This window comes from Macrobrachium nipponense, chromosome 21, assembly GCF_015104395.2.
Source record: "Macrobrachium nipponense isolate FS-2020 chromosome 21, ASM1510439v2, whole genome shotgun sequence".
Classification (NCBI taxonomy): Eukaryota; Metazoa; Arthropoda; class Malacostraca; order Decapoda; family Palaemonidae; genus Macrobrachium; species Macrobrachium nipponense.
The window spans coordinates 36,430,316-36,451,836 of NC_087212.1; the positions used below are offsets into that span (position 1 = coordinate 36,430,316).

The window sequence follows — 21,521 nt, forward strand, 5'->3', positions numbered from 1 at the left end:
ACTAAGTAACTGAAAACTAACAGTTTAACGATTTTCCACAATCCCACCAAGGCTTTGTTGTTCGAAAACTATCGCTAAGCCATAACCCCTTTTATTTTCTAACTGGCCACCCATCTCTACATTGGCGTTCCTAGGCATAGAAAAGAAAGAAAACTTTTATACCCCCTCTTAACCGCCTGCCACCACTGTAACTTAGAACAGCATTCTATCCTCTCTCATATACTTCTGTCAGTGATGGTCTGACATCTACCTTTCTGTCTGCTTGTTTTTGTCACTGATTCAGCTTATATATTTTTTTTAATTATATCTTATAGTCATCCTCTTGCCTGGTGCATGTTTATTGTTATCCCGCATTTTGAGAGCATTGTTGAGTTTGGATCCATATGTTGTGATTCAGCACCTTAAAAACAATGGTATTGTTTTGTGGAGTTCTGGCATGTCCTCCATGCTGGTGGGTGATACATTAAGTAAGAAACTTTCTTATATAGATTGATAGACTGTCAGATATCTTATGCTAGCTTCTTTTTCAATCTAAAATCTTCAGTCAACACATCATGCACTGAATTTTGTCAACCTCACATATTGCTGCATTTGGTTGCCAAGTAGCACTTCACGCCCAAGAGCAACGAGTCATCCTTATGGATTCTTGTTGCCATTTAGTAATACTTGCAAGAATCTTTCCCTCTCACACATCCTGACTATTCAGAATACAAATTTTAGCAAGTAGAGTCCCCACATACATTTCTTTCTAGCTGATATTTTTATGGCAGACTCTTACTGGTAATTGTGTTGCTACCACTCACAATTCAGTCATTTAAAAGACTGAATGTATACTGGCAAACATGCCAACTACCCTATTTTATTTATGAACCAAGAAATGAAATTCTAGATAGGGTAAAGTATGTTTCAGCATTATTGGTATTGTTTGCTTATTATGCTGGTTTTACCTCAAAAAAACTAAACGGCAAAGTAACAAATTTTAAAACGTACACATACTCCTGTCTTTTCCCTCACTTCTATTTCTCCAGTCCTGTATGATAACAAAGTTTAACCTTCCTACTTTTTACCAATAAGCAGTGTCACACACATGCCATTCAAATTTATTTTTGGCAGTAGCTTAGAATCACTTGGATAGTAGGTATTTTGGTATTTTCTACCAAACCCAGATGGTGAAGGCACTCCCAGTCTAACATGTTCCACACCTATGCATTCTTTATCTTCTCTCTCCTAAAGCTTCCAAATTAAGACATTTCACCTACCGATTTTTTTTCCTATTCTCACTACAAGAGCATGCTACCTTAAAATTTAAAATAGCATTTTTACCAAATTATCTCATTTAAGTTTCACGTTCTTTAGTCTGCTGCCATTTAATTTAAAATTTTCACCATTTTTCTTTCATATTCTTATATCAACGATGCATCATTTTCATAAAAAGTATCCCAATATTTGCCTGCGAAGACACACACGTTCCACTGCTAACATAAAAGTTCATAGTACCTTGTCTTATAACACTCCTAAATACTTGTATGAGTCGCCTACATCCCTGTTCTCATCATTTACGATAATATGAATTATATACACAAGTTCCAGTCTTGAATTTGTTATTGCCAACATCTTTCTATCATTCCCTTTGGAAGCCCTTTACTTGAAAGTACTTCAAAAATTTTCCCATTTCACTGGTATCTGTAATGTCTCTTTCCTACCACATTCTCAGATTACAGTGGACCCCCCCCCCCCCCCCCCCATTCACGTTCTCTGGATTCGCGGACTCGCACGTTCGCAGATTTCTCTCGGGAACATTTCCCCCATTATTTACGGAAAATTCGCCTATTCACAGTATTTTTCTGAAAAATATCCAGAAATTCCTGGTTTTTTAAACAATTTCATCCTAAAATGCACTTTTTGTGATAAAACTATTAAAAAAAACAAAGTATAAAAATTTTTAGTTGGTTTTTCTTGAGTTTTGACTAAAAAAAATAGGCTGTTTTCAGCATTTTTATAGGGGTTCTAACTATTCATGGGGGGGGTGTCTGGTACACATCCCCTGCAAATACAGGGGGACTACTGTACTGCAAATTCTCAAGTAAGTAATATTTTTTCCTTCCATTTACATCCTCTCATTATTCACAAAATGACAAATTTGCTTTATCAATTTGTATTTTTCATAGCTAGCAAACCTTCAGTCTTAACAATAGGATAAAATTCTAGTGACAGCTGGAAACTACTTAAAAACAAAGATTGTAAAGCAAGGAATCTGTGGCATCTGGCAACTCATGTGTATAAGAAGTAGATGTTGGTCACTGACCAGGCTTGGAACCTTTGGCAAAATTGCATTCAGGAGTGGTTGGCAAATTGATGATATATTCACCTAAACAAAACATGTTCAAATTATGGCTATATTTTACATATTAATGGTTATATAAATTACAGCTAATTTAATAACTAAAATTTTCCCACTCATGTACATGTTCTGTTGCTTATGCTATTTGAAAGCTTATGAAAAAATGTAATCTGAAGTCCTAAGGTAAAAATTTTTTAAAAATACCGCAACTGCCAAAGTCAGTGTCTAGAATGCGTTTTAGATGCACTTTCATGCAGAACTTTGCTTTATTTTTTTGTTGTTGCAGACTTTCATTTTTGTTTTTTCTTTATATTTTAACACCAACAAAAACCAGACTAAATATTGGGAAAAACTTGTAATTATCAATATTTTCTAAAGACTAGATTCTACTTTACACTTCAAATTGATAAAAGCTTCCATGGGGGGAGGTAAAATGAGCAGCTACCTGTATCTTTCGGTGGAGGAGTATCTCCAATTAATCTTGGAAGTAGTTTCATAGCTTTGGACTTTTTCAGAAGACAGTGAGAACTTTAATGCACTAACTTAAGTTGAACGACTTATGATTATTGACATAGTATAAGGTTCTATCTACATGTTCATTGTTGTTACAATAGAAATTTGTTAGGTTTGTGACTGTTGTTTTTAATTAGACTTATGATAATGCAAGCTTTAGGATACATTTTTATTTTATGAGGTGTTGTATTCCATAGTCAGGTGCAAGTTACATTCATATGAGACATTATTGGAGGGTTAACATACTTCCTTAAGTACTTGAAACAGCATGGCAACAGTCAGTTTCAGTAATCATCCTTGTTTACTTTAAAAGAATTTATGATTGAGAGAAATAAAAATCAGATAGAACTCCAAATGTACTATGTTTTGGTTGTTGGTTAGTCTTTCATAAGTGAAATAATCTAACAGTAGAAAAATTAGACTGGGAAAATTTTCAATAGTATTACAGTACATTTTGAAAGAGTAATCTGCAAAGTGGTGACAGTTAAGGAAGCAGTTAACACTTGATTAGAAATACTGCAGTGTGAATTCCTCAGTAATCCTTCCACTGATAATGATCGTTATGAAAGCAATGATTTTCAGTATTTAATTTTTTTATTCAGACATTAAAATAGCTCTTGTTCTCATTATTGGGAGTGGCAGTGACTCAAGGCTGATTAGATAAACCGATGACTTATCTTATTAAAATGCCAGTGTCATTTTTGTTCTGCAGACAAAATCCATTCAGTAACTTGATGGCAAAAATAATGGTAATTTTTAAATAAATTTGTATTTTTCATAGCTAACTAACCTGAGGTCTTAACAATAGGATAATTCTAGCACTAGCTGGAAACAAGTTAAAAACAATCAAAGTTTGTAAAACAAGGAATCTGTGGCATGTGGCAACTCTTGCATATACGGGGTGGATGTTGGTCACTGACCAGGCCTAGAACCTCATGATGCACCAGTCTTTCTTCCAGCCCAGGATATGAGAAGGCTGGCTAGAGGTGGGCAGTTAATATTAAGACCTCAGGTTTGTTAGCTATGAAAAATACAAATTGATTAAAAAATATTTAATTTGTTCATATGCAGACCAAACCTTTGGTCTTAACAATAGGATAGACTCATACTTGGAGGGAGGTATGTATAAGTACCCTGAATTGGCTGGGTATTCAGCCTACCTAACTACCCTTCCTAGAAGATTGAGTTCTAAAGAAGGGGGTCTGGGTCCATGAGAGAATAGATAAACAAGTATCTAAACACTCAACTTTCCTTCTTGAATAAACACAATGAGACATGTCCAGAGTCATTGCATCTGTGGAAGGTAAAAAGAACTCTGTTCAAGCAACAAACTGCATAGGCCACAGGGATTTGTTACCACTCCTCTCTCCCTTTGTTAGAGAGAGAAGCAAGTGCTACTGAGAAGGAGATTTGTTTATTGTATAGGAACAACCCAAATAACTGCAATCAGTATGGCTACCACACTCACCTGTATCAGACCAGTTCCAGCTTAAGATGTGCCATATTCTTCAACCTCCCTACAGGAAGAAGAAAGGAAAAAGTGAAAGGAAGAGACCAGCCCTCTCTCATTCTCTCTCCCACACAATCATCTTAGGTAAGATACAAACTATCCTGCTGGGGAAACTGGGTGAGTTACATATCTTGGATTGGCAGCCACCACCAGACCCGAGGAAAAAAAAATGTCCAAGGACCGGTAGGCAATGTCCTTCATGAAAAGGAAGTGAACGTGGTCTGTTGAAACCAGGAATCAACCCTATGCACAGACAAGTTCTTCCTAATTGCCAGAGAGAACTCATTCCTTTAATGTCATAAGCTCTAGCCTGCACAGACTCTGTGACAGAAGTATCCGATGAAGAGTATGCCTGCTTAATCCCCTCATGCAGTCAGAATTAAAAGAAATCTTGGAAACTTCCATTCTGGACCGACCAGTGCTAACATAAAGTCTGACACCTATGGCTTAGGTGGAGAATCCTTAAGTAGCAGGGTAGAACTTTGACAGGACAAGGCAAAAACTCCTACAAATTATGTCCAAGAATTCATTCATGAGAGGAATGAAAACAAAACATATCTGCCATCATGAACTGAGGGATTTTGAGTCCTGCCTACAAAATCCAGGACAAATTCGAAAGCTAGAGACCTTTCACCTCTGGTGATTTTATCGTCATACCTTGGCCCACAAAGTTCTTTGAGGAAGGCAAGGCCAACAAAAAAAAACTTTCTTTAGTCAGATTCCCGACTGACGATTGACATAGTGGTTTGAATGGAGCTCAAGTAGCTTTCTGCTTTGCAAGATATGCTTCTTGCTCTAGGAGATCCTCAACAGTCTCCGGCCATGAAGCGACAGAGATCTTACCGACTGGTGGAAAATTTCCACATGAGGATAGTAAGTGTCTCCATGGAGGATTTCTTTTGGAACTATTGACAGAAGATACAGAAGTTAAGGGAACCACTGTGCCTGTGTACAAAGAGGCACCACCAAGAACATCCTGAAATTCCTGGGGGTAACTACTCTGTCCAGGACCAGATGGATCCGGCAGACTACTCTGTCCAGAACCTGACGGATCTGGCAGAACTGAGGTAATGCATACCCTGCAGAATGTGCCAAGGATGCTGAAAAGTGTCCTCTACCAGAGGAAGAGAATCCTAGATCTAGCACTTCCTGTTGAAATGAGCGCAAAGAGGTCTAACATGAATCTTCCCCAAAGATAAAACTGCAAACTACTACATCCTGATTCAGGTACTGCTCCATACATATGACTTTACCCCAATGGCTTGATTGTCGGCAACCACATTCCTCTTGCCTGGAATGCAGCTTACCATGAGCTCCACACAGGTGTCAACCACACATTGGTGCATCTTGACTGGTAAATGAGTGGAGCTGGCAGAAATGACAAATTTTCTAAGACTACTTTAATTTTCTTAGCTACAAACCTGAGGTCTTAAGAATAGGATAATTTTGTAGCACTTAGCTGGATCCAGTTAAACAATCAGAGATTGAAAAGCCAGGAATCTGAGAACTGGCAATGCGTGCATATATAGGGTGAAAATTGGTCAAAGACTGCACACCCCATGCTATCATGTTCAGTCTTTTTCTTAACCGCCCAGTAGAGACTTCCTATTAGGTGATCCCTCTTGCTGACATACAATCAGTAATCTGCTCATCAGAGGAGTCGCCAGTATTTGCATATTTTGTGACTTACTATCTGGATATTTCAAGTGTGGTAGAAGAAAGGGACTTTATTCATAAGATTTAAGAAATGCCACATTAGATTGATTTCCATATCTCAAGAATGATAGATACAACTGGTTTGGCATGGTTTCCATTATTCAGAAGTTATTTCAAGTTCACAATTCTGTTCAGTTAATGTACATGCCAATTTTGGTTACATGACTTGGAACACTTGTATTATTATGTTCATTAGAGAATCCTTGCTGAACTAATTGCCGTTAACGAAACAGAAATTGTCTTCAATTTTAACACTTCTCAGGTTATCTATGTAAAAAAAGTAACTTGTTTTTAGCCAAGAAGATTAAACTGGAAATACTATAACTACTACATGGTAAAATAGTCACCCAAAATGTATAGGTAAACAAACCAATAAGAAAGGACCTTGAATCCTAGTAAATTTAGGTATCTTTCTAGATGACACATAGATTGATTGATTGATTATGAAATTTAGGTCTTGAGGACCAAGCGCCAGAACCCATCAAGATTATTCAGCGCCATGACACATAGAGAAATCAAAGCAAGTGAATTATTTTGATGACTATCCGTGATGCGATCACTAGAGAACAGTTTTCAGAAAGTGTTTTGGGAACAAATATTTCAAAATAACATAATAATGTATTAAAACCTTCCCTACCATGAAAGGAAAAGTTAGCATTGGTTAGAAATTATGCTATTAATAAAAAAGCAAGTTTTATACTGAGCATAACTCTGTCAAAGCCACTTAATTATGTAGCCCTCTTCATATTAACCAGGGAACCTTCATAAAACAAAAAATTGATGAAACTTGGAAATTCAGTTTCAGGAGGAATAGACACAACATTTACATGGTTTGCACAACACCCAATTTTGAGGTTATGTACTTTAGTAACGTGATTGGCACAATTGGAAACTTGATTACTTTCCACTTCCATCAACAAAGGTAGTAAAATATATAAATAGCCTGTATGCTCTAAGTTTAAACACAAATAATGTACAATTAAGTCAACTTCCACTTTGCAATGGATATTTCAATATCTGGCTTTGATGTCATATCTCATAAAACAATTGTTCTCATTATCTATCAGTAGTAATTCTGATTTACCAGCAGGACTAGTAGTATCTGTATTCTGATGTGAAAGATTTCACACTTCCAAAAGTATGTAAATAGTTTTTATTGTACAGTATAAGAAACTTATTTTTTGCTTTATTCTATTTCAAAATATATATTTAAAAATCTTCCTCATTAAGAGGAAGTTCCTAATAGAACACTCATTCCTCTTGAGTGCTGTTGCAAGTTAAAACAAAATTGTCATCGAGAGAGAGAGAGAGAGAGAGAGAGAGAGAGAGAGAGAGAGAGAGAGAGAGAGAGAGAGAGAGAGAGAGAGAATTTGATAATCTTCCTCATTAAGAGGAAATTCCTAATACTGTAGTAATATGAATGGAACACTCATTCCTCTTGAGTGTTGTTGCAAGTTAAAACTAAATTGTCATAGAGAGAGAGAGAGAGTGTAAAATGAAATACAGAATTTAGGCAAAAGGTCAAGCTCTGGGAGATATGAGGTCATTCAGTGTTGAAACAGAAATTGAAAGTAAGGTTTGAAAGGTGAAATTTGAGGAAAACCTCGCAGTTGCACTAGGAATCAATTATTAGGAAGGGACAGTGTCATTTGGAAGAAAGAATATGAATGGAGGTACAATTAAAGGGATGAAGAGGTTGCAGCTATGGGCCAAAGGACACTCGCTGCAATGAACCTTAAGTAATGCAGTGTGCTGATGGCACTACCCTTTTGCAGGGGGCAAAATTGCAGCCAGTTGTAACAAGTAATTTGTTAATGTTAGTCTGAAATATTTACCTGTAGCTTATATGTATTTTTTTTATCAACCCACACAGCTTATAAGGTCACTGTTTAGTCATTTAGATAGTTTGTTTGTATGGTGTTTTTACGTTGCACGATTTAGGTAGTTTGCTTCATATTTTCTTTAATATAATGTTTACATTTTCTTCAGGTTGGTCTTGAAGTCACTGTGAATCATTTCTTTGTGTGGAAAGTTTATTTGACTTCTATTTCTAACTTGGATAACTGAATTTATTTGCTCCTTAATATGGTATTTCCTCACACTACTTCATGAAAAAATTATTTTGCCATCCAGGATGTGTCATTTTTCTCAAGTCATATGTTGTTAATACAGTATTTGAGTTATGTTGTGGATTTTGTGACATAATATCACTGAATTCAGAAAGATTTTATTTATTGATTATTGATTGCCAGTTTTAATTGGTCAATAGGTTGGGGTACAATGCAGAATTTTATTATTGGCTGGGGTACAATGCAAATTATATTATATGGTTAGGATGCAATGCTGAATTATAAGGTTAGGGTACAATGCAGAATTGTATGGTTGGGGTACAGTGCAGTATATTATTAATACTATATGCTTGAGGTACAATGCAGAATTGTATTATATGATTGAGGTACAATGCAGATTTATATTATATGTTTTGGGTACAATGTTGAATATATTACATATACAGTACCTTAATTTTTTTGTCTAATCCATTTAAAACAGACAGAGTACTCAAGAGCTTAGAAATGTTTGATCAAATTTTCAGTGGGGCCACTATAAACAAACCCAAGTGGACAAGTTTGTTTACAGTAATTTGATGATATATTAAGGGTTACTATAAACTAAATCGCACCCAAGTGGACAAGTTTCTCTACAGTAATTCATTGAAATCAAGAGCTGTTTGGCTCTATTTGATTATTGTCTATTTAGTTTTTTAAAGAAATTTATTGCCCTCTCGGCTTGTATTATTAAGTATTAAGATAACCACATTCACCTAGTTTTGTGTACACTTGTTCGTAATGACCACTATGTACATTAGTGGGCACACTTCTGTACCTAAAATCAGTGTGGAAATTTGACACACACAGTGTTTATAATGATGCCTATGTACATCTAGAATAAGCTATAACAAGCTTTTAGAAATTAAAAACAAAACAATGAGAAACAAAGGGAGACTGATTAAAAAAAATGTTTTTCCTGTGAAATTTTACAGCATAAATAAAAGTTTAATATACAGTACCTAGCTTTCACTAGGGAGTTATTATATAGTATTTGACGATGGATACTATTGTGTGACTGGGCTTTAATCCTTTTCTGTCCTTTTGTTATGTTTTAGGTTTTATCAGTGCAATAATAGATCCCGTATCTTCATGGTAATCTGTGTAACAAAAATCAAAAAGTAACTGGTAAAACACAGTGCAGTGTTAATTCTTTTTGCCTCCATCAGTGAAATTTCTTTTAGTACCTTCTTGTGGTACTTTTAAACAAGATCAAACTTACCTATAAGAATTTCAGCAAAATATGTATGAATGTAGCAGGAAAGTTCATGAGTGGTTAACAGATAGTCTCTTGTATTCAAGTTTTTGAAATAATTTCGAGAACCACTTATGTCACTGGATACTTAAAAACACTTAAATATGCAAAGTCCTCTATTAATTTACACTGTTTAAGTTGTCAGCTACTACAGTCTTGTGCCAGCAGTCAGCCACTAAAACCATGTGCATGTGGATTTGATAGCTGTACAGTTATTACTGATATCAGCAGAAATTCTTATTAGGTTTTTGGCTCTGGGGTGTGTTAAGGCTGTAATCAGCATATCTTATCTTCAGTAATCTACACTAGCCCTCCAGAAATGTTTCAAACAGATATTAAGATAAGCAAGAAAAATTATTGGTGTGTTCTGTTTTTGCCTGAACTTGTTTTTTAATAAAATAATTGCCACATTGTTACATTAACTTTGGAAAAATTTTTATCAGGTAGTTATAAACTATTCCAAGATACACTGAGGGATATACTTTCTTATCTGTGAGAGAAAAGATTAAATAATGACACATGCCTTTTTAGTTTGGTCAAGGTCCCCATTTGTAACTAGTACATACAGGCTTTCATACTTACTATTTTGGTATTTAGGCAATATAAGTTACTTAAAGTTTCATAATTTTGCAACTTTCCTGAATCAGATTACTTTGTTGCTGTGCAATTTGATAAGTATGTTTAGTAACATTTGTACTATTGTAAGTAGAAATCACAAGACATTATTTTTTCACATACAGATATGTAACATCCATTGAATGCTTTCATGCTGTTCTGAACATCATTCCATGTAATTTTGAATGTTTTTCCAACTACATAGAACTGTCTGTTATTGTACTAGTATTCCTTTACCAAGCATTATATTCAGCACTATTTTTGCGACTTTTAGACAAGTGCCATTAATGGGAATACTGTTTGTTTTGCTTTCTGTCTTACCCCTTTCTGTATTTAGTATGCATTAAGGGAAGTAATCGTACCATGTCCCAATCTGTTTTACAGGTAGCCATTTGCTTTTTTTTATGTATCAGTATACTTCTTTTAGTATGTAGTAGTACAAGGGACTATAGTATTATCATGTTTTGGATTTTCTGTTAGAGGCATAGTAGGACACTTATGTTAATAAAGTATCTATTTTGTTTGGAATTCAGTTTTTTTTTTTTTTTTTTGCTGTAGAAGGTGGTAAATAAATTCTAGGTAAGTTGACAGATTTAATTATGTACTCATATGATAATTATGTTGGTGTCAATTTTGAAAATATTCTTTTAATTTTCATCTGAACTGCACAATTGAATAAGTTTATAAAACAGTGTGAGTAGAAGTTTATGTCATCAACTCTATTTTGCATATTTGGACAGGCTGGCTTACAATTGTCAGTTGTACCTTTTTACTAAGTTAATGGGGATAAAAACTTATTATCCTTAATTTGGAAAACACTTCAAGAAAATATTTACTGAATGGAGGGTGCACTGCTGTATTTTGTATGTGAGCTTCCAAGTAATATAAAATTTAGAATCTCAAGTTGACTATAGGTAACATTAAGTTATTGGATTCTGAAGTACGTACGTATATACATTGTTGCATAAAGAAGAAAGGAATTTCTTTTAGTAATATTTGCATAATTTCATGATAGTGCTGTTATAAGTGTCATATATCTTTGCCTTACAAGTAAGGTTAAAGATTTTATTGAAGCTCTTAAGATGTGATATTAACAGAATGCTAATATTTTCTCTAAAGTCAACCAGATAATTTCCTAGATGTAGCAGTTCATTTCTGGGCTCAGCCGTGTCGCCCCGTGAAATAGGTACCTTCAGCACTGTAGTGGTTTTCACTTGCCCCAGAACTATACTGACACATTTTAATGAAGATGAGCAAGCCGGAATATTCTGGCAGGTCCAATTTAGCAGTTCTCTGGTATTATAGTAATATTTTACCTTAGAAATAGTGCTGAAGGAACCTATTTCACTGGGCGACACGGCTTTCTCGCCCAGAAATAGATTTTTCCTATGTCAAAATCCCTTTTGTAGTACAATATTTCACTAGTTTCAAATACTATTTCAAAAGATTTAAAGTACAGGACACAAGTATATTCAGCATTTTTTTTTTTTTTGACAGATTGAACCAGTTGAGTGGGCTTATGAAAACATTGTGGAAACAGCCAGCAAAGGACAGCTTTCTTCCATGGCTGATTACTTGGCTAGAAAGGTAAGTCCCATTCTTTGCTTTTAACTTACTGTTATAGCTTTCAACAAATAGCAATATACTTTCTGCAGGTTTAAACTGAATTAGTTAACCATGTTTGGTAATGGTACCATCTCTGTATTGCATTATAATTTGTGGACATACAGTACATTCGTTAAGTCTTTAGCAAATCTGTCAAAAATCTAAATCTTTTATGGTACATGTATCTGTAATATAGCCAATTTGCTCAATAAAGCATAGCCACAGTCTCAAAAACTACATCGTTACTTTGACATAAATATTTATTGTTGCTACTTCATAGAGCTGTTTGTAAACAAGGCATAGCATGTGTTGAAGTCTTGGATTGGTCGGATGTTTCGTTTTTTCAGTGTTATTTTGCATAAGTAGGTTAGTAACAAGGCAGCAGGTTGCATTTTCATGTTACAGTACAATATCAGCATTCAGCATATTTTTCACATGAATGGTGCTTTATAGCTGAAGTTGGACCATTATTTTTGCAAAAGGAATCTGATGTTGGGTCTTTATTAGTAAAGTTGTTGTAGAAGTTCTATCCCCTCTATTTGTGAACCCTATGTTTTATCTGAACTCCAAGTGTTAGCATGTACTACTTTTAAAGTTTTATGAAGACAATCTTCAGGTAAAGGTGAAAACACTTTATCTCAGAAAAAGCAAGATTTTTGAAACAATCTTTGAGGTACATAAAACTTAATTTATGGCAGAACTTTTGATTGACTTATAGGAAGTGCCAGTAACATTAAGATTAGTTTTCTTTCTATGTTTTCCTTGACATGGAACATCAGTTTTAAAAGCAGCAATCTTCCCTATTTATGCCCAAGTCCAAGCGTAGGTGGGTGATTAGATTACCACCTAGGAAAGGTAATTACATAATATTTGAATTACATAATATTTGTCAAGTGAGATTAGTACACCAACTTATAAAATTTTAATTGCTTGAATGGTCCTCAACTTAAAAAATGTTAATTACTTGAATGGTCCCCAACTTATAAAATTTATTTGCTTGAATGGTCCCCCACTTATAAAATTTTAATTGCTTGAATGGTCCCAAGTGTTTACAGAACTAGGATCTCATGTAATGATTTGGCCAAAGAAGACAGGAGGTTGGTTGTCTGTGGTGATTGCAGTTATACCAGAGGTCTCATTAGTTTAGGGTTCAAAGTAAGATTTTAGCTAAAAAGTAAGATTTTAGCTAAAGTGTTATTATGCCGGTTGATAGCATTTCACAAAAATCCATTTTATCTAAAAAAAAAAATTATTTCTGAGGTCTCATGGTTGGTATATTCAGTCTACATTTAAAAAGATACCAAAGAAAGATCACAAGCAGGTGAAAGGGGAGAAATTAAGAATAATATTGAGGAACAGTTTTATTATGCAGTACTCAAGAGCTAGTAATAAATGTGTGAAGCATCATAGCAGTGATAGACTTGGGGAGATAAACTTATAGGAAGGATTAGTTTCTGTAACTGAGAAGATAAAGGAATAACCTTACGAAACTGGTCAAGATTTTCTCCTGATGTGTTGGAAGGGCAACAGAAGGTTGTTGCTCTTGTGGTAGATAATGGTGCATGAATCACAAAAAATCATCAAATGTTTAGTAAGGTGAAGTTGTAAGTTCATATAAAGGGTTCAAGGACAACTGGTTTCATGAATATGTGGTTAAAGAAATAGCAATGCAACATTTATATTTTGTAATCAGAGGTGCTTTCTTAGACAACTATGTACATATTAGCCTGGTGTTAGATACAGTGGGTCTAAGAATTTCCTGATACAACAGGCAAATCATATTTAAGGGGGCCGGCCGGCTAATGCCATTTTTTAAGGACAGGACTTTGATATTCCTACCACTTAATAAGGTGACTTGGGGGATCTCCACAACACATATGATTTTCGCCTCTGGCCTTCGGTTTTGTGACACCAGGGCGATTTATCCCAAAAATAACCATTTTTCAAATTCTATCTCCTCCCTTGATTTTTAATATTAAGAACTGGGACTACTACCATATATGTATAGACCTGATGTAGACCTCCAATCAAGTGAGGAGTTTTTTTATCTAAAAGTCATTTTTTTTTTTCTAGATATGAATTTTTCATTATGGTAAAAAAAATAAACCCTATAAATCAGGAATTTTTTTTTTTTTTTTTAAAGACGAAACAAAAATTGGAAAAAAGGGCTTGATTTGATTGTTCTATAATGTCTTTCCGAGTTATATACCAAATTCCAATGTTATAGCTTTAAAACTAAGCGAGAAGATAGATTTTGAAGGTCAATACGTATAGTTTTGAGATACAGGCGTTCAAAGTTTTACTTCGTATTTTTGTAAAGTGTTAATAAGTATTTATATCAGAAAAGAGGCTAGAAGGACCTTTTCACCGGGCGACACAGGTCTTTCCCCAGAAATAGATTTTTCCTTCGTCAAAATCCCTTTTTTATGAATGTATACATTTCTCTTTTGTGTATTAATAACCCAAAACTATATTATTTAACAATTTAATCATAAATGATGATCCCTTTGCTCATATATCGTAGCCTGGGGCACTGCATCAGGCAAGACGGGGCACTCCTTCCTACACAAATCTCTCTCTCTCTCTCTCTCCTTCACTAACTCGGCTTATTACAGCGAATTTTCTTTTGTATGTTAGCGAGATGTTTTCCTTGTATTTTCCTCTTTGGCACGATGAAATTCTTGAAACAACGATAAACAAACGTAAATGTACTCTTTTTGCAAAGACAATGTTAATAAATCATGATTATTACGACTTTCATATTCCTTTTTGGGTATTAATAAACCAAAACTTATTTATCATAAATGAAGATCCCTTTTCTCAAAGATCGTAGCCCATGGCACAGTGTGACGTGTGTCAGGCAAGGCGGAGGCGTTACTTATTATGCAACCCTCCCTCTCTCTCTTCACTAACTAGGCGTTACTTACTAGGCAACCCTCCCTCTCTCTCTTCACTAACTACACTAATATCACGTATATTATGATACTATTCTGTAATCATATTAGAGCGAATTTTCTTCGTCTGTATGTTAGCGAGATGTTTTAATTGTCTTTTCCTCATTGGAATGATGAAATTCTTGCTGAAACAAAGATAAACATACGTAAAAGCAAGCGAATGTCAGAGGTGAAACTCGAATGTGTAGACTACTTGGGGTTTGTGCTCGCACTGAATCGTGGTTACTTACTTGGTAGCTGACTGACTTCCCTTCTGCGACTCATGGAATTTCTACAGATGCCATTGGTCGCAATTTCTTTGACAATAATTATTAATATTTACGATAACAGGAAGAAATATTGCATTTTCCTGTACGGATCAATGTTTTTGGCTTATTGAGTTACGTTTACTAATTGCCCTGTAACTACGAAAGTAAGAGAATTTTGACGAAATATTTCTTATATGTATTCTCAATTGCCATATGAAGCTCCATGAATTTTTTCATGACTTTGTATTTTTCACCTTATATCCCCATATATAAGGCCTCTGGCCAGCCCCCTTTAAGTTGTGGTCACTAGGCTTTTATGGTTATTACACTGTGTATATTTGATTAATAATTGGACTGCATTCTCATACAGACACAAACCTAAAGGCTTGAAACTGGAAAAAGGTTTTTTCACTCAAAAGTAAAGATATCCAGTTGTAGTGGAGTAGCTGATTCGTACAAATTTGGTTGCCAAGGCAAAGAAATCAGGAAGGATACGTTCTTGTAAGGAAAAATAATGGTACATTGGTTAGTAGCCATTGTGGAGGGTTAAGAGTCCCATTCTATACCAGGACCTGCTAATTCTTCTTCACGAAATTGCTATTTTAAGTGTGTCATAGTGTCTAGGAACTAACATTCAGCTGGCATACCCTTAAAAACCCTTGAAAACTAAGGAAAAACACTGATTTCCCACTTCTCTGCAGTTTCAGGTATTGTATAGATTGTATGATATTTTGCTATCATTACTGGAGCAGCATGACTTCATCAACTGAAAAATTGAAGTAATCAGTCATACTACTGTATTTAAAGGGTATAAGTTTCTATAATGTAAGCTGACAGTTTAGTCTATAATTTAGTTGTATGATGTATATTCAAGAAATGTTTATTTAGTAACTAGCACTTGATGTATGCATTAGGAAAATATATTTTAGATTCAACATATTTTATTAAAAGTAAGTTATAGATTAAATAAGCTTGGAAAGTTACACATTACATAATAACTTCTTATTGACTAATCCAGGGCCTTCTGACAACATCTATGTATTTTTGTTGCATTTGAAGGCATTGATACTAATCCTTTACATCCCTGCACAAAGAATCAAAGCCCACCAACATGTGATCTGGTGAGTGACAATCAGAAGCTCTTTATGGCTTGCCATTTGATTAATGGTGGTTGTGTCACAGGCAAAATCACTATGAAAATGCGTTCATTACCACGATCACAAAGTATACTGTACTTAGTTAAACCATCCTCAAATTGTAACAAATTGGACTTAACTTACGCGACTGTATCTTGCGTGACTGTGTATTTTACTCATTTCTTTTGGTATCTTTGCCTTTTTCTGATATTTATCTTTTCTTGACTTCTGCCTGTACACTTTTGTCTCAGTAACCCTTTTGCAAAGATAAATATAAGGATGAATAACAAAAAGGGAAAAATAATGTTCAAAGTCCATTTGACTTTCAAAACACTTTATTGTAGATAAAGATATATTTTCTGATTTAAGAACAAAGGAATGAAAGTCAACGTTATCATTTAAACTCCTTTATGCTGAGAATTTTTAATTTTTAGACATTTTATACCTATAAGATATTTTTGAGAATCCAGCAAATTTGAAAATTCTGTACTATTTTTTTTTTTTTAGCACAGCTAATACAAATTTATTTTGCTGCAAGATTGTTGATGAAATTTATTCAGTACCTGCTTAGCTTGTCACGTTTTAAATGCTCAAAAGGTTTTGATGAAGAGTTCCACTTACCCTTGGTTTTGCACTGAAAAAGATATATGTAGCTTGCTTGCATACAATGATTTAAAAAATTTATTTTAGGTATTTAGGCATTTTTAGGTATTTATCACTGGGATACTTTGAGATGACATCCCATGCATGCAATGTTTGTACTGTAGCACATTCTATACATAAATTTTCTTTTTTATAAAGTCTGGTGGTGCAGCATGGGTTAGCATATCAGCTTTTTCACTGGCCCGGTGAGCTAAAGGGACCCTGGTTTTTTCAACTTTACAACATAATCTGTGACATATACAAACAGTCAGTTTATGGCATGGGTTCCTTTCCTGGCAGTGCGCCGTAACCCGAAAAACACCACAAATGGGACCATCACAACCTACCAGAACTGTACTGCATAGGATTTACTGTACAGTGCTGTATGCAGTGCAATGCTGTCAATACTGTACAGTGATGAAAGCCTTACATTTAATCCTTTGGAAGTCTTGTACAGTTCAGTACTAAATACCTACATTTTACATTGTTACTTTATCCAACTGTTCTCTATGCACCAGTACTTACTGTAGTCGCTGATGAATTGTGTACAGTACCTACATATTAGTCTGTAATGAAAATATTTAAAAAAAAAAAAAAAAAAATATCCTAACCTGTTGAAGCTGGAGAGGGGCAGGTGATGGCCCTTAGAAACCTTCGAAGGATTCATCAAGGGAATCTGAGTCATCACTTGGAAAGAGGAGGCTCAATCCTGGAAAGGCAATGAAAAAAAAAATACATTATGCAACAAGTACAGTACATATATTATATATATTATATAGTACATTATAAAACAATTTACTTATGTACAGTAAAACAAATTAAAAAAGTGAAGCATTTCTTACCAGATAGAGCTGGCGAGGCTGGTGGAGAAACAGGTACTGCGACAGGTTCCGTGGAATCAGGATTAGCCATCTCTTCTGCAATGATAAAAATCATTGTGTTATGCAATGTACTGTATGTACAGTACAGTAAATATTGTAGTATAAATTACAGTTTTACAAAATGTGTTACAATTTATGAAACATTAGCCTAATTACAGTAGTAAACAAAAAAAGGGTGAAGATAATGATACAATCTCCACAGTACTGAATGTATTATGTAAAGTATGTACTACTGTATGTAGAGTAAATTACAAATAGTACACTATTTTTCTAAATTTTATAACAAAAGTAAATAATGAAAAAAATTAAGAATTCCTAACCTGTTGAAGCTGGAAAGGGTTCAAGTGATGGATCTTGGAAACCTTCGTAGGATTCATGAAGGGAATCTGAGTCATCACTTGGAAGCAGGAGGCTCAATCCTGGGATGGTAATGAAAAAAATACATTATGCAACAGTACATTATAAAACAGTACATTATAAAACAAGTTACGTATGTACAGTAAAAACAAATGAAAAAAGTGAAGCATTCCTTACCAGATAGAGCTGGCGAGGCTGGTGGAGAAACAGATACTGCTGCGACCAGTTCAGTGGAATCAGGATTGGTCATCTCTTCTTTAACAAAAAAATTATTGGGTTATGCAATGTACTGTATGTACAGTACAGTAAATACTGTAGTATAAACTACAGTATGTAACAGTTTTATAAAATGTATTACAATTTATGAAACATTAATTATAGTAAAAAAAAAAAAAAAAGTTTAGAATTCCTTACCTGGGTTAGGAGTGGCAGATTGTGTTGGAGACTTTCTCTTGAAGCCGTAAATCTCTAACCGAGATTGGACACTTCTCATCTGCTTCTTCCCTACAGTCTCCTTGTAAAAGGTCAGCATATCCTGAATTGCACTCTCAACTTTCATGAACCTTTCCACATTAGGGTCCTGATACCTGATCAGTGCCAGCCCGTGCTTTATGTGGGCCAAAGCTTGTGACAATCTCATAGCACTTAAGGCCCTGGCCTTTGGGGCTCGTGCCTCTTCATTGACTAACAAGGGCTTAAGATTCAGGTCGCCACTAGCATTACTCCCAGAAGGTAAAGTTAGTCTATTGTTACTGACTTTATGGCATGGTCCTCTCTTCTCCTCCTCGGGTACATAGGTACGACCGGGCATACTCTGGAGCGTAAAGTTGTGCAAATCTGTACGAGCCTTGAAACGGGTAAACCAGCCTCGGCTGGCTGCAAATACTTCACTGTTACTGCCTTCCCCTTTCTTCTTCACTACTGCCTTATGCAACTCCCTAGCCTTCTCCTGAATCAAACGAATGCTCACTGGAACATGTTGGTTCTGGTCTTTGAGCCAGACCAACAACCTCCTCTCCATCTCCATAAGATCAGAGTTATGTTGCTTGCTTATTACAGTACTCTTCATTGTGGCACCACTTTTCTCATGTTGTAAAATACGTTCCTTGTCCTTCACTATGGTGCAAATTGTCGTCCTACTGAAGCCAAGGGCACGGCTAATTTCAGTGTTCGTCTCACCTGAAAGAAAAGCGTTAGCTTATCCTAGGCTGTGCATTTGTTATACAAAATTAGGCTACTTGCTATCCCCCTATTCCTTCTGAAATGCCCACTACTGTAGGCTTACTGTAGGTAGTTAACCTGACCCCCTCTACAGTCACTCTGCATTCCCTCCAATTTGGAATTACTAGATTATCTTAGGCTGAGCATTTGTTATAAAAAAAAGGCTACATGCTATACCTAATATTCAGTAGTATGTACTGCATTGTATTGTACAGTAGAGTTGAGTTGATGTATATATAATTTAGGCCAAAGGCCAAGCAAGGGGACCTTTGAGGTCATTCAGCGCTAAAATGGAAATTGACAGTTAAAGGTTTGAAAGGTGTAACAGGAAGAAAGCCGCAGTTTCATAACCTTTGAATAAAGTAGTATTAGCAGGTGGAAAGTAAGATAAAGAAATAGAATATGAAAGTAGATACAGTAAAAGGAATGAAAGTGGTTGCAGCTAGGGGCCAAAGGCACGCATCAACGAACCTTAAGTAATGCCTAAGGAGTACTGTACAGTATTCGAGCAGCTTTACCTTCACCCTGCCTGGATCCCCTGAGAAAAAGCCTAGGTATCTCCAAGGAAATACCCCATGCGCCACTACCTAGCCTATTGCTTTGATTAACCATTCTCAATGACCTATATATGCTAAACGGAACCCAAATACTACCTAACTGAACAGAAACACCTAGCCCTACCTAAAGTAGTAGCTATACTCTAAATTCAGTGCATCAAATTAAAACGTGCTAAAATCTACAGCCAGATACTACCTAGTAGGTAGCCCGTTGTTTCACCAACGAGAAATTTAAAAAGTACGATACCTATACCTACTCTGTTTTTTCCATCTGTCCATCCGCCTGTGGTGTTTGCGCATGGTAACACTGCGTCCCAGGCTTTAAATAATATCCTATTTCGAATATTAACGGTGTAATTGCATACAGTAACTTATTACCGAGCTAAAACACTTTTCAGTTGCAAATGTACACCTAGATATCCTTTTATTTACCTAAAACTTACATATAGGCTAGCGTAACTATTTAAAACCCGGGACACAGAGTTACCATGCGAAAACACCACAGGCGGATGGACAGATGAAAAAAAAAAAAAAGTATAGGTATTTTACTCTTCTAGGTAGCCTAATACTGTTGAACAACCACATGCACATTAGCCTAGCTACCTATATCTAGGTAACTACTATTTTTTTACATTTCATCCTATGTAATAGATAGGCTAAATAGCCTAGTACCTACCTACTACCTAGTATAAATCACAAATACTACCTTATCCCATCCTAAAATTCCTGTATCTTTAACTCAACGCGAAACTCCATTTTCAAACCTTATTGGGATTTCCTAACCCCCAACAACTAGGTAGTACAACAAAGCAGTTTGTAGGTTTACTCCCCGAGTAAGCGAAAATGTGGAATGGCAGTTTCAAACAGCCTACAGAGCAAAGTCTCACCATTTTCAGACCGCTTAATGATATCCAATTTGACTCCCATTGAGATTGTCTTCCTCCTCTTTGAGGTACTTCCATCGAACGCAGCATTCTGATGTTTGGGAGCCATAGTGAACTAGTGAAGTACAAAACACGACACGTTAAGCGACAAACTAAGTTCTAACAAGACAGCGCCCACGATAGACAACCTGTTGAACGATACCGAAGAACCGATTTGGCGATATCGAAGAACCGAACACGTGCGACGTGCGTTTTGTTTTGTCAGCGAGATGCTGTAGCTGGGTTGCCAGATGGGGATATTATTAATTAATTAATAATAATAATAATAATAAAATAATAATAATAATAATAATAATAATAATAATAATAATAATAATAATAATATGCTTTATTTCAGCTCAGGGCCATATACATTGAATATACAAAATACGGACAGTAACATACACAATCTAGATACATGAGACATGATAAACAAGAAAAAAAAATTAATAATCGGCACTTATCCACAAAATAGCTGAGGTAGCATAAAAGCTAGTAATCATAATACTGGTAATAACAGTAATAATATTGGTGAGAAAAAAAATATGCATAGAGAGTAATAACAGTCAGTGCACAAAATTATATAACTTAAATTTCAACTAGAGACCTTAGGTGGTTACGGTAGTCAGGTCCAGAGGGTTCAATACAAAAATTGAATGAAAAAAAAATAAAACTTTAACTTGATAGTAATCACAGTAATAAGGAAAAATTAAAATAACAGCAATAAATGTAATAATGACAAAAACTGCAGGTGACATCTTGCCAATACAAAGATTAAGTTCTTTAGGGGACAAAGGCCTCATTTCCCCATCTTTCCCACAATTTAGATCATCTTGCTTCACTCCTTATAATGCTTTGTATGAGCGAGTTGCTGCTGTTTCTCACTCGGGTTACCAGACTGGACATTGTTCTCCTAACAATGATTTTTAAATTGTCCAGGCG

The 21,521-nt window shown here is 35.3% G+C and overlaps 2 protein-coding genes across 10 annotated transcripts in view; one reads left to right on the forward strand and one right to left on the reverse strand.

The window, feature by feature from the left end:
• LOC135197933 (uncharacterized) overlaps positions 1 to 17,968 on the reverse strand; it is an 89,006-nt gene extending 71,038 nt beyond the window's left edge. Inside the window, exons 1-3 of one of the 2 annotated variants that reach the window (XM_064225201.1) lie at positions 17,842 to 17,968; positions 17,483 to 17,557; positions 17,252 to 17,349 (exon numbers count right to left, since the gene is read on the reverse strand). In XM_064225201.1, the coding sequence (XP_064081271.1) occupies positions 17,252 to 17,325 (74 nt within the window). In that variant the 5' untranslated portion in view covers positions 17,326 to 17,349; positions 17,483 to 17,557; positions 17,842 to 17,968. Of the gene's footprint in view, positions 1 to 9,407; positions 9,645 to 17,251; positions 17,350 to 17,482; positions 17,558 to 17,841 lie in introns of those variants that run through there. The other variant, XM_064225202.1, reaches the window with a different exon arrangement.
• LOC135197931 (multifunctional protein CAD-like) overlaps positions 1 to 21,521 on the forward strand; it is a 271,724-nt gene that overhangs the window by 194,105 nt on the left and 56,098 nt on the right. For all 8 annotated transcript variants that reach the window (XM_064225193.1, XM_064225192.1, XM_064225195.1 and 5 more), the window contains one exon: positions 11,553 to 11,642. In XM_064225193.1, coding sequence (XP_064081263.1) covers positions 11,553 to 11,642 — 90 coding nt within the window. The remainder of the gene's footprint in view (positions 1 to 11,552; positions 11,643 to 21,521) is intronic.